General features: G+C 34.7%; 3 protein-coding genes and 1 non-coding gene across 5 annotated transcripts; 3 read left to right on the forward strand and 1 right to left on the reverse strand.

Annotated features, from left to right (window-relative positions):
* Positions 1-415: 415 nt before the first annotated feature.
* mettl6 (methyltransferase 6, methylcytidine) lies at positions 416-1873 on the forward strand. Its single transcript, XM_059567097.1, has 5 exons — positions 416-692; positions 769-903; positions 1021-1191; positions 1351-1492; positions 1592-1873. The coding sequence occupies exons 1-5, from the start codon at positions 453-455 to the stop codon at positions 1753-1755; spliced, it is 852 nt and encodes a 283-aa protein (XP_059423080.1). The 5' UTR covers positions 416-452; the 3' UTR covers positions 1756-1873.
* A 1464-nt stretch (positions 1874-3337) lies between these two features.
* trnas-aga (transfer RNA serine (anticodon AGA)) lies at positions 3338-3419 on the forward strand. Its single transcript has one exon. It is a non-coding gene; the product is annotated as a tRNA-Ser (tRNA).
* Positions 3420-3539: 120 nt separating this feature from the next.
* Positions 3540-7132, forward strand: cfap418 (cilia and flagella associated protein 418). 2 transcript variants are annotated; one of them, XM_059568295.1, is made up of 7 exons: positions 3540-3773; positions 4057-4153; positions 4285-4343; positions 4480-4545; positions 4745-4840; positions 6427-6558; positions 7010-7132. In XM_059568295.1, the coding sequence occupies exons 1-7, from the start codon at positions 3634-3636 to the stop codon at positions 7020-7022; spliced, it is 603 nt and encodes a 200-aa protein (XP_059424278.1). In that variant the 5' UTR covers positions 3540-3633; the 3' UTR covers positions 7023-7132. The 2 variants fall into 2 exon arrangements, with proteins under 2 accessions (XP_059424278.1, XP_059424277.1); XM_059568294.1 differs by lacking the exon at positions 7010-7132 and having other exon boundaries at positions 6427-6752.
* Positions 7133-7464: 332 nt separating this feature from the next.
* Positions 7465-11331, reverse strand: LOC132157940 (clumping factor B). Its single transcript, XM_059567186.1, has 10 exons — positions 11128-11331; positions 10253-10339; positions 10058-10144; positions 9844-9930; positions 9656-9742; positions 9441-9527; positions 9219-9332; positions 9049-9129; positions 7751-7843; positions 7465-7583 (listed from the first exon to the last, which is right to left on the reverse strand). Exons 1-10 carry the CDS (start codon positions 11261-11263, stop codon positions 7465-7467), a joined length of 978 nt encoding a protein of 325 aa, XP_059423169.1. The 5' UTR covers positions 11264-11331.
* Positions 11332-12615: the final 1284 nt, after the last annotated feature.

Below are 12615 nucleotides of genomic sequence, written 5' to 3' on the forward strand. Positions count from 1 at the left end.
AAAAGGTTAAAATCATGTTATCATTATATGTTTGAAATGTTACCACAAGATACCACATTTTGAAATGTCTCCACACCCAAGAGTCTGCAGTATTCTGCCCGTTTGTACCTGCTGTGCGCGTCTCATCCAGTCCAGTAGGTGGCAGTGACTGATATTTTGTTCCTTTATCACCGCGATAGCGCTTGCGCGAGTTGAACGACAACATGCTGCGTTTTAGAACAATGACTTTCTTATTAAACATGCGAATATTTTACTTTTAATCATTTACCTTACTTAATATAGTGGTAGATTAGGTAAATGCAGGTAGCCGAAACCACTGTTGTTTGCGTTTTTGTCATTTTATTAATATTAAACATAAAGTGCTCTGTCTTTTACTATCGTATAAGTTAACCGCATCTTATTTGAAGTCGTTGTTTTAGTTTTAATCGTAGAGGTCGGGAGCTCAGACAGTCATGTCAGTGACAGGTGAGTCTCTCCATCAGTCCAGTGCTCTGAGTGAAAGGACCCTGACACCAGAAGAGCTGGACAAACTCAGGAATGACAGCGTCTTAGTGTCCGACTTTAAACAGCAGAAACTCGAAATGGACGCTCAGAAAAACTGGGACTTGTTTTATAAAAGAAACACGACGAACTTTTTCAAAGACAGGCACTGGACTACCAGAGAGTTTGAAGAACTGAAAAACTGCAAAGAGGTCAGAGAGATATGCATGCATTTGCTGTAACATGTTTGAGTTTGTGTAGATGATTGTAACTTACATCTATTCTCAGTCTCAGGGGCAGAAGCTGGTGTTATTAGAGGCTGGCTGTGGGGTTGGAAACTGTATTTTCCCTCTTCTGGAAGAGGATCTCGGTATCTTCATTTATGCTTGTGACTTTTCTCCACGAGCTGTTGAGTTTGTGAAGGTAAAAGTAACCAAGTTATGTTTTTTCTCACCCACATCTGGTCAACCTTTTTCTGTTTTATAATGTTGCATATATAAGCTAATTGTTTACATGCATGATTATTCTTTATGATTGCAGCAAAATGCCTTGTATAGCACCGAGCGATGCCTTGCGTTTCAGTGTGACCTCACTAAAGATGATCTCCAGGCCACCATACAAGTGGAGACAGTGGATGTAGCCACACTGATATTTGTTCTGTCTGCAATTCATCCTGACAAGATGCTGAAAGCCCTGGAACAGATTTATAAGGTACTGCTGATCACATGTTGTAAGACTGAAACTATCACAGTGCATAAACATTTTTCTAAACACATGTAATCTTAAAACTGAGTGATTTTCCAAGTTTTTGCATAATATACATTCTTTATATTATGAAGTAATTTATTTATTTTTGAATACTACTGACAGGTATTAAGACCAGGAGGTATTGTCCTCTTCAGAGACTATGGTCTTTATGATCATGCCATGTTGAGGTTTAAGTCTGGCAATAAGCTGGGCGAGAACTTCTACGTAAGACAGGATGGGACCCGTTCCTTTTTCTTCTCTAGAGGTCAGTATAGCATTAATTTGTTCTTAATCATTTGTTTTACCGCATTGAAGTTAGTGTTTTGTTTCTAATGTTTGTTTTCCATCTGTTTTTTTCTCATAGAGTACTTGGCTGGTTTGTTCCAACAGGCAGGATTTGAGAGTCTAGTGAACGAGTATGTGTTGAGAGAAACTGTGAATAAAAAAGAGGGTCTGTGTGTTCCCCGAGTGTTCCTGCAGAGTAAATTTCTCAAACCTGTCCCATCATCATCATCATCACCATCATAAACTTATTTTTGTGTCAAGTGTCATGCATTCATTTATTGTATTTCAGATAAATACAATTTCCAATTACATGTTGTTTTCGTACTATCTCATACTGAAATAAAATCTGTATATTTTTCAATTGTTTGGTGGATTTCTTTATTTCAGGTTTGAGAATAACATTGTGTGCTGGACACTTTCTAATGTTTATTGTAGGGTGCAGAGTTGTACGTAATTATACCCATAGATATGTAAGTAGAATGTATTTTTTATATTTATATATATACATATTTGATCATACATATGATCCGATCATTGTTGGTCTAGTCTAGTGGTTAGGAATTAAAAGTTTTCCACTTGTGAGGTAAAGACTAGGAGTGACAAATAAAACGAAGGAATGCTTTATCAGTCTAACAATTCAAACACATGATTATTTTTTTGCTAATTTAAGATTTGAGTTCAAAATTCACACAGTTCCTGGATCTAATGACGTATACGACGGTTGAACTCCCGATATGAGCATTTCTCTCAAAAGCGCGCCCGCGCACACGTCGACCAGAGGAGAGCGAGACCGCGCACATCATTGGGAAATCGTTGGCAGCGCTGCATAGGATTTGTTCGAGAATGTCTCAAAATAAGTGTGTTTTTGAATGTGAGGGAAAGTTGACCGTTTTCAGCTTCACAAAGAACCCAACGTTACACGAACATGCAGTTTGTTTTTCCGGGGCAGCCATGGAGTGTAGCAAGTGCGTTTGTGTGTTCTCGTCATCTCACTGAGAATGTTTTATAAACAAGGCCCAAGTCAACGCTGGATTTGCACATCGTTTGCTATTAAAACATGGAATGGTCCCAGTGATAAAAGACCCCATTCACGTAAGTACAACTGCATCCGATTTCTGTCTTTTGTTGGAAATCAGCACATAAGTGATTACGTTGTATTTAATGGAAAACAACATGAAACGTCAGTATTATAGCTCCGCCCACGGCACGCCTCCAGGAGCTCGGCTTTTTCCGGAGAGAATCGGAAAGCTGTATTTGATAAAACTAAAGGCTTTTTTGGATATATGAAGGATGCAGTACTACTCTACTTAAGATTAACATGAGATTATGTGAAACTGTGTATATTATGTACCCTTTAAGCAACTGTATGTGTTTTTTTTTTTTATGTTTTGGAGCCCCCTGCAGTAAGGTTTGTAAAAATTCCCAGTGGTAAATCCCTTTTACTGTCTATGGGTAAATCTCGTTATCGTAATTAATGTGTTTTTTTTATTTTTTATTTTTTTTATTTTAAATAAAATATTTTAATTTAAATAGAAAAATAAGTACACGTTTAAAACTATTTACGTCAGGTTAAACGTAAAACAATAAAATAAAATAGCAAATGAATACATAATTTTAAATGCACACAAGAAAGCACATTGGAATATTTAGTAATGTCGTTTTAATACTGCAATAAGCCATCTCAAAAGATAAATGTAGTGTGTTTATTTTCTTCTGCGCGTCTGAATAATTGACCGTGCGTAATTAGCCGACTTACATTAGCCGGTTATATTCCTACATTATATATTATCAAAAAAATTGCATCTCTAAAAGACCTATTTTGCGAGTTGTCGTGGCCGAGTGGTTAAGGCGATGGACTAGAAATCCATTGGGGTCTCCCCGCGCAGGTTCGAATCCTGCCGACAACGAAACGTTTTCCGTTCTGTAAACCAACCAGCAAACCGGAAGTGTTAGGCCAACTTCCAGAGCACGGAAATGTAATGTTTAACAGATCGGTAAAGTTAATTTTGTGGAATTTGACTAGTTATATTTCTTTTACTTTCTATGGTTATATTATGCATTGACAGGATAGCAAAAAAATGATCCACGCGTTTCTATGGTAACAAACTCCACGGGATAATCATGGCGGATGATCTGGATGATTTACTTGATGAAGTCGAATCAAAGTTTTGTTGCAGCACGTCTGCGTCTAAACAATCAACTTGTGCTTTAAAACAAAAGGACCAAAAATGTGCGAACCCCGAGGAAAAGAAACAGTCCAGGTATTTGGCTAGAGATATTAGCACCAGAGCTAACGTAGCTACAAACAAACTACTGCAGATCATTTAAAACTAACGTTAAACCCTTTTCTTATACAGTCATGACCACACACTTTTGACACAAATAATGTGTTACCAGCCTGAGTGAAATGATAAAAGGTTTACCACGAGGCTAACAAAACAGCCTCAAATGGCAATAATTTTTACATGATTTCCAAGACTTGAACAAAACCAGATTCTTCCGAGACAAAACTTTAACGTTTCGACGTATTTTTACGGTTTACAGAAAACAAGGATACAAAAAAGCTCGACATGATAATGATGATATTGACGCTATGCTGCAGGAAATACTGGATGACGATTATCAGCCCACCAGCACTCATGTAAGTCAAATAACTCGACAAAACCTTGTTATGTTCAGTGAACAAAGTAAACATATTTTTTCAAGTTAATATTGCCAGTTGTTGTTTGCAGAGCATCTCAAGTATTTGTAAAATCTCTCATGTACTAACAGGAATCCGTTGCAGCAAAGACTTCCAGAAGTGATGCATGTTCACAGACAGCGTCCAAGAAGTAAGTTTTTAGTTTTCATAAACATTCAAATATACAAGTTTTACAGGAGCAATGGAGCCTTTCAAACATGAAACGACTAGATTCAAGACCTAAGGTGTGTTGTTACTGATTAACATTCACCTTTTTCCTCAAACAGATGTTGTCCTGTGTTTCTTGGTGGAAGTTCTGTACCACACGGAATTGGAACCAGCGTTTCTCAAAGGTGAAAATTACATCAGAATCAGATCTTGCATGGACTTCAAGGCCTCATGCATATTTTAAGAATTTTCTAATGAGCTCAGTATTAACAACCACTATCACAATACATATTTCCCCTATTTAAATTGTATGATAGATTTACTTAGACACGTGCAAATGTATTCTGACTGTGGTCTGTAACAAGAATCGACTTGTTTTTGAAGGGCCTGCAACGGTTTAAGATGCACATCTTGCGATTTCAGCGTAATCATGTTTGAGGATCAGGAATGGGACTCTTCCTGTGACTATTTATTTTTCAGGTAATGTATCAGGAGGGGGCAGCATTGATCCATGTGTCCCACTGTAGCAGATGCAACACTTTACTCATAGATTATCAATTCATTTATATTCTGCCACAGGCAGGCGTTTTTGCATAGCACCAGCATGTCAGTTAATGATATCTTTGTTGAAGTCATCATGTTGCCCTCTAACAGAAAAGCTTTATTAAATCTGCACATGCTGATAAAGAAACACTTTTGGACAAGCGTTCAACAAAGCAACACGCCACCCTTTTAGCTTGAACTATTTTTTCCTCCAGACTGCGTCATTTCCTTATTATCTTCAGCGCAGTGTCTTGCAGCAACTCACTCAACTTTCGCATCAAACAGACAGTGAATCATTCGAACCATGTCTTTTATGGTGTTATCTTCTGTATTTAGGCCATGATGCACTTCGCTGTGTGCTCAGACACAGCCGAGCTCTTAAGTTGAAGCGTCTTTGTGTTTTAATGATATTCAAGCTTGCAACTTTAATTAGGAGAGAATGTTTTTGGAATTTGTCAGTTAAGCTTTAGAAACTTGAATTGAGGCTTCCCCTTTGAAACAGGTTCCTGTTCAAGATAGTAGCTGCGTATATATTGCTTATACTACCTGCTATAGTTTAAAGTACAAGATAGAATAGCGTAGAAAGAAACCTTTACACTTCTGAAATATGGATACTTTATGGTTCATAGTCCATATCTGGAGTTAACAACTCAGAATAGACTTAAAAATTCCAAGGACATTTGGTAAGCTTGAAAATTTTAACTCCGTAATGCTGTTTTGAACCATGTGATCATTAGGTCTTCAAATAGTTGGTTCTTGCATTTAAGATTCAGATTTGTTGTTGTGGTTAAAAATATCATAAAAAAAAGCCTACAAATGTAGATAAAATTGTCTTTAAAATAGGCTTCTATTTTTTGTGTAAAATAGAAACTATTTTTTTATTATTGTTATAATTTGTTTTATATTATTATTATCATTAGGATATTTGGGTGAAACAGCACCACAGGATCATACAGCTTTATTATGTGCATTGGGTTCCATTCTAATGGTTATTCTATTAAAATCCAGGCTTGTTTACGAAAAACAGCTTTCTATTTGGTCCTTGAAACAGGGCAGAAATGTGCTTTTCTTGTGGAAGAAAATCTAAATTAAATCTAAATCATAAAGAAAATCTAAATTAAAAAATGGTCCTTAAAAAGCCTTCCATCTTCAGTGCAAAATATATAAAAAAAATTATAATTATTTTCATTTATATTATTATATTTTATAGTATTCATTACAATATCTTATTATTATTATTATTATTATTAGGGTGAAATGAGTCCAGAATATCCAGATGACTTATGTTTGCTCGTTGACAACGTCCAGCACCAGTTTGACATTTCTAAATACACATGCAAATTTGAGAGAAGCACTCACACACAAGATAAGTTTTTGCAATTTGTTCTATAAATAGGTTGTAAATACTGAAAAAATAAGGTTTGCAGTTGGTGATAAATTTCAGTCAATAAACTAAAGCAGTGAGTCAGCTGTGCGATTGATCGCTCCAGGTTGAATTGCTTCTCTTCTGTCCCCTGCTTTAGGAATAACATGCCTGACCATCACAAACTAAAAGTCAAACTGAGAAGGAAAAAGGATGGGCGAGCGTACGCATGTCAGTGTAGCTGGCACTCAGCCGTGTCGCTCTCTGACCTGAGGGAACAACAGCAGCTAAAGTGGGTTTGTGGCAAACACAAAGTATGAGCACGAGTCTGCAACAGTTCTACTCTGAAATCTTATCTTTGTCCACCAGTAAGTGTTGCATGCTCTCCTCCTCACAAAAGAGAATGCTGGCCATTTTCAAAATTTGCTTTGTGCTGTTTGTGGGGCTGGATAACAAAAAGTTGTTGTTTTTGTGTGATATAATTGTGAGTCTCTTTGACGACGCTACATTCTCATTTAGAATGATGAAGCACTGTGGCTGGTTTATATTATGTAGACTCTTATTTTGAAAAAGGAAAGGCTGTAACATATACAAATATTCTAAATACAAATGCACATTTTTAGATATTTTACACAGTTAGAAATGTAAAAAGAATGAGATTGGATGTTAATAATAAAATGGTTGTTTATAGATTATTATAAAATGGAGAACGTTGAATTTTTCTTTTTTTTCTGTTTTTCCAGAATATTCCTTTAGAAACACTCAGGTATTGCAAGGGCATGACTGTGTTACATTCCATGGTTTTCAGGAACGTGATGTTGTGAGTCATCTGTCCCAAATAATAAATGCACATCATGAAAGTGAAAGTCGTGACATTTGCCAAGTGTGGTAACCCATACTTGGAATTGGTGCTTTGCATTTAACCCATCCAAGTGCACACACACAGCAGTGAGAAGTGAACACACACCCGGAGCATTGGGTAGCTATAGATCCAGCGCCCGGGGAGCAACTGGGGGTTCAGTGTCTTGCTCAAGGGCACTTCAGCCATGGGTATTGAGGGTGGAAGAGAGCACTGTTCATTCACTCCTTCCTACCTACAACTCCTGCCGGCAACGAGACTCAAACCTGCGGGTTACAAGTCCAACTCTCTAACCATTAGGCCACAGCTCCATTGTCCACAGAATAAATAGAATCAAAATCACCAGGTTCCAAGTTCATCATAGTCGCTCTCTGAAGATTCAACAGAATGGTCCTCCCTCTCTTTAGGTGGTACATTAACATATGATGCCTCTGATGCTGTGCTGCTGTTATCTGTTTCTAAAAGATAAAAAAAAAAAATTAATTAGTTTTGTGTTTTACTTGCAAACTAATACTGCTTGCATTAATATTCAAGTTTGCTGTACAAAAACATCTAGGTTTAAAGGAGTTGGGGGATTTCAGAAAGGAAGCTCTGAGCAAAGAAGGACTGTCACATGGTTAAGTACCTTGACTGAGGTTTCTAGGTACATGATGGTCCCCGTTACCATCAGTATTTTCTGTCATCTGTGACATCTCAGGAAGTGATGGGCTTTCCTCACCTTCCAAAAACAAGAGACACAAATTTTAGTTATGTTTTTAGATAATTCCTTGAAACATAGTATTTGATTAAAAATACAATTACAGTAATAATGTGTAATATTGCAATAATCTTTTTATTTTTATCTTAATAAATGTTAAGTTTACATGATCCTCGAGAAATTATTGCTAATTTGCTGCACTTTTGGAAAACAATGCATATTTTTTCAGCATTTATTTTAAACAAATATTTTGTACCATATTGTTTTACATTATTTATATATAAATATATATATATATATACGTATATATATATACACACACACACACATAGATATAGATATATACACATATAGATAGATAGCTTTTTGTTTCTTAAAATGAAATTTGAAAAATAATCTTAATTAAACCACTGATTTCATTATTACAAAAAACGAGATTGTTATTTTAAAGATAACATCTTATTATTATAGGGAAAAAAAATAATTAAAACAGCATAACCTCATTATTATGAGAATTACATGGACAATTTTTTTAATTAAATTCTTGCTGAACCCAAACCTGAGTGGTGCATTACTGTAATTTAAACCTAGGAATTATAATAATAATTTAAAACAAAGAAACATTACAACAAAATGAAGAAACAATATTAAAGATTCTGCACCATTACTGGGTCACTAATCAAACTTGTAATTTTTGCATTAAACTTCTCAAATTGTTCTGCTGGTGATATAATTATAAAATATTTGCATTTAATTAGAGAAATTTATTTGTGGTCTTACAAAACAAAATCGCATTTATATATTGTACTATATACTGTACATACTACTTTTTTATACTATACTGTATATATACTGTAGATTTGCACTCTATTCATTAACATGCTTGTATTCTTAAAAAAAACTAACACCACCTTCTTTTTTTCTTTCTGTTCTATCTATTTCTTTTCTTTTATTTACTATACAATTAACAAAAACAAAAAATGCCACTAACACTAGCTTGCTCTATTCTTTATTCTATCTGTTTTCTTTTTCTTAATTTATTATATAATTTAAAAAAAACTTGCTATGTTTACTGCGTTAAGCTAACTGAGACTTGTTATAGCACTTGTATATCATTGCTCTTTCGTTGATTTTGATCCATTTTCCTCATTTGTAAGTCGCTTTGGATAAAAGCATCTTTTAAATGAATAAATGGAAAGTATATATACTGTATGTTTCATTCATACCATAATGGTCAAAGGCGTTTTCATCAATCTCTGTGTTCTGATAACACTCTTCCGATGAAGTACTGTCTGAATCATTCCCATCTGCCATGCACAAAAAAAAAAAAATCACACATATTCCTATCAAAATACACGGTTGTCAAAACTGTCACATTGTTAAATCAAATATGTACTTTGACTGTGGGATACAGGTACATGAGAGCCGCTGTAACCAGCAGTGCTTCCTGTCATCTGAGTGCTGTGGGGTGTCTGTAGTGACTTCTCAGGAAATGATGGGCTTTCCTCGTCTTTTAGAATAAACAGTACGTGAACTTTCAACTGACAGAATGAATCCTCAGAATGCTAAATGAAAATACCCTTCAAGCCTCAATATTAAATGATTTATGTGAACCTACCACACTGGAGACTGTTGTCCATGTCGATCTCTGTGTTTTGATAGCACTCACCAGAAGATGTACTGTCTGAATCATTCACATCCACTGCTAAAGTTAAAAGAGAATTCATAAATTCGAAATTGTATTTCCCTACTACAAGATACTGTTTAACCTTGAAGGTGGAAGAAGTTTTTACAGTCTGGGATTTCATCAGGAGGTTTACATCAGAGCTTTACCTTGACTGTCAGGGTTTGATAAGTGATGGTCACCGCTAGATAGGGGTACAAATGATGACTTTTCATGCAACAATGGTCTTTCCTCACCTTCATTAAGGAAAAAAAAAGAGGAAATATCAGTGGATAAACATGTTCTCTCTGGATTAAATTAATTAAATTATCCCAATGTATGATTTATTTTTACATACGCGACATGAAATTGTTGTCCGTGTCAATCTCTGTGATTTGATAGCACTCGCCAGAAGATGTACTGCTTGAATCATTCACATCCAATGCTGAAGACAAAAGAGAATTCATAAATCTGAAATGTATTTCCCTACCACAAGATACTGTTTAACCTTGAAGGTGGAAGAAGTTTTTACAGTCTGGGATTTCATCAGGAGGTTTACATCAGAGCTTTACCTTGACTGTCAGGGTTTGATAAGTGATGGTCACCGCTAGACAGGGGTACAAATGATGACTTTTCATGCAACAATGGTCTTTCCTCACCTTCATTAAGGAAAAAAAAAAAAGGAAATATCAGTGGATAAACATAAACATGTTCTCTCTGGATTAAATTAATTAAATTATCCCAATGTATGATTTATTTTTACATACGCGACATGAAATTGTTGTTCGTGACAATCTCTGTGATTTGATAGCACTCGCCAGAAGATGTACTGCTTGAATCATTCACATCCAATGCTGAAGACAAAAGAGAATTCATAAATCTGAAATTTATTTCCCTACCACAAGATACCGTTTAACCTTAAAGGTGCAGGATATCTGCAGGATTTTAAAGCTCAAATGTAATGCTTGTTGATACCTGCACAAATCAAATTAATACCATATAAGCAGGGTAGGGCAATGTCTATGCTAACATATTAAACTGTAAAATGACCATAAAAGCATGAAAGATTATTAAATGATAAACGTCACATTTAAGCCTTTAAACCATTTTTAAGAAAATGGATGACAAAGTATCAACTATTATATTAATTTTAACAATTGTCAATCATTTATTGTATCAATTAAATAACATAACTTATGTTTTTTTTTACGTCAATCCACCAGTTCACATTTACTCCTTTGCAGTGTGAAAAAAAATAAAAGGTTGCTTTTCACATTTGTCTGAACAAAAACAGCAGACGTGCTTAATGAAAATGCAATTCTTTTTCTGCCAGCAGGTGGTACTTTTGGTATGGCAGAAATACAGTGGTTTTCCTGGTAGCGGCAGCACACTTTAAAATGTGTAGCAATCATATTTATTCTAAGAAATAATAGTCTTTTTACCACAATTCTTGTCTTTCTGTTCCCAAATTTAAGACGTCTTGAAATTATATTTAACAATTTTTTGCATCAAATTTAAGGCCATAAAACATCTTAAATGCTACAACTAAATGTAAGACTTTTTAAGGACCTGCGGAAACCCAGAGGTGGAAAAAGTTTGTACAATCTGCGATTTGATCAAGAGTTTTACATCTAATCTTTACCTTGACTGTCAGGGTTTGATAAGTGATGGTCACCGTAAGACAGGGGTACAAATGGTGACTTTTCATGCAATGATGGACTTTTCTCACCTTCATTGGGGGAAAGAAAAATCCAATATAAGTAGATACACCTAAACATGTTCTCTCTGGATTAATCAAATAAATCCGATGTATGATTTATTTAAGCATATGTGACATGAAAATGTTGTCTGTGTCAGTCTCTGTGTTTTAATAGCTCTCGCCAGAAGATGTACTGCTTAAATAATTTACATCTACTTCTGGAGGCAAAAGAGGCAAAATTACTAGTACCTACTTATTACATAGTTATTGTAATTACTATAATTAGTACATAGTATGTACATGAGGAACAGGACTGTAAAATAAATGCTAGCGATAATTCTTTATTCAGCAAGGATGTGTAAAATTAATCTAAAGTAAAAACTTAACATTGTTGCAAAAACAAAATTGTGCATAAAAAATTATAAAATGCATCAGTTTCCAACACAACTGTATTTACTGCTACTAATAAGTAATGTTTCCTGAGCATCAAATTAGCATATTAAAATGATTTGTGAGACACTAAAGACTGATATAATAATGCTAAAGAATCAGCTTTGCCAATACAGAAATAAATTACGTTACAATATGTTTAATTCAAAAACAGTTGCAAAGATTTCACAATATGTCTGTTTTACTGTATTTTGTATCAAATAAATACAGTCTTTGGTGAGCATAACACACTAAATTAAAAAACAAAAATCTTATCAACCCCTAACATTTAGAATAGTAGTGTATCTTGACATTTTGCACCATTTAAAATAACTTTAAACTTTAATAAGGGAGATGTCAAAAGCTGAATAATTGTGTTCAAAGATTGCAGTGTGGTCTGAAAGCTCTCTATAATGTAGATGAGTTTTTAATTTGAATTAAAGTATAAAAGGAAACTATTTTCCTCCACCAACACTCACTGACACTGTTTTATGTAAAAATGGCAATAAAAGCAATAATATATGGCTTTGTGTAAAAACGATATTTCTCTGATGTGTGTAATTTTAAATGAGGACTGATTAAAATATCTATTTTAGCTGATGTTTGTGGTCATCTGCAATAGATGTGTCGTCTGCTAAAACCAGCATACTTGATGGGTTTAGATGCAGTGTTTGTGGTCGACTGCTGTTGTGATATTCATAGTTTGAATCATTGGAGCTGTCCGAGTTGTGAGTGGGTCGGTTTGTTCTCTTGGTAAATCTGCGGACATTGATTGGGCTCGTTCTCGGGCCAAGATTGTCTGAGGAGTGAAAAAACATTGCAAAAGTTTAAGTTTGACCATTACAGAAATGACAAAACAGATAGTTATGAAGTCATCATTTCATGTATATTATAATTGAAGACCCAGTTAATTAAAATGTAATCACTTATTTCAATAAAATAGTGTAATTATATTATTATTTCACATGATTAATATTCATAATAATAACAACATTAAATTCA

The sequence above is a fragment of the Carassius carassius genome, chromosome 15 (genome assembly GCF_963082965.1).
Source record: "Carassius carassius chromosome 15, fCarCar2.1, whole genome shotgun sequence".
Classification (NCBI taxonomy): domain Eukaryota; kingdom Metazoa; phylum Chordata; class Actinopteri; order Cypriniformes; family Cyprinidae; genus Carassius; species Carassius carassius.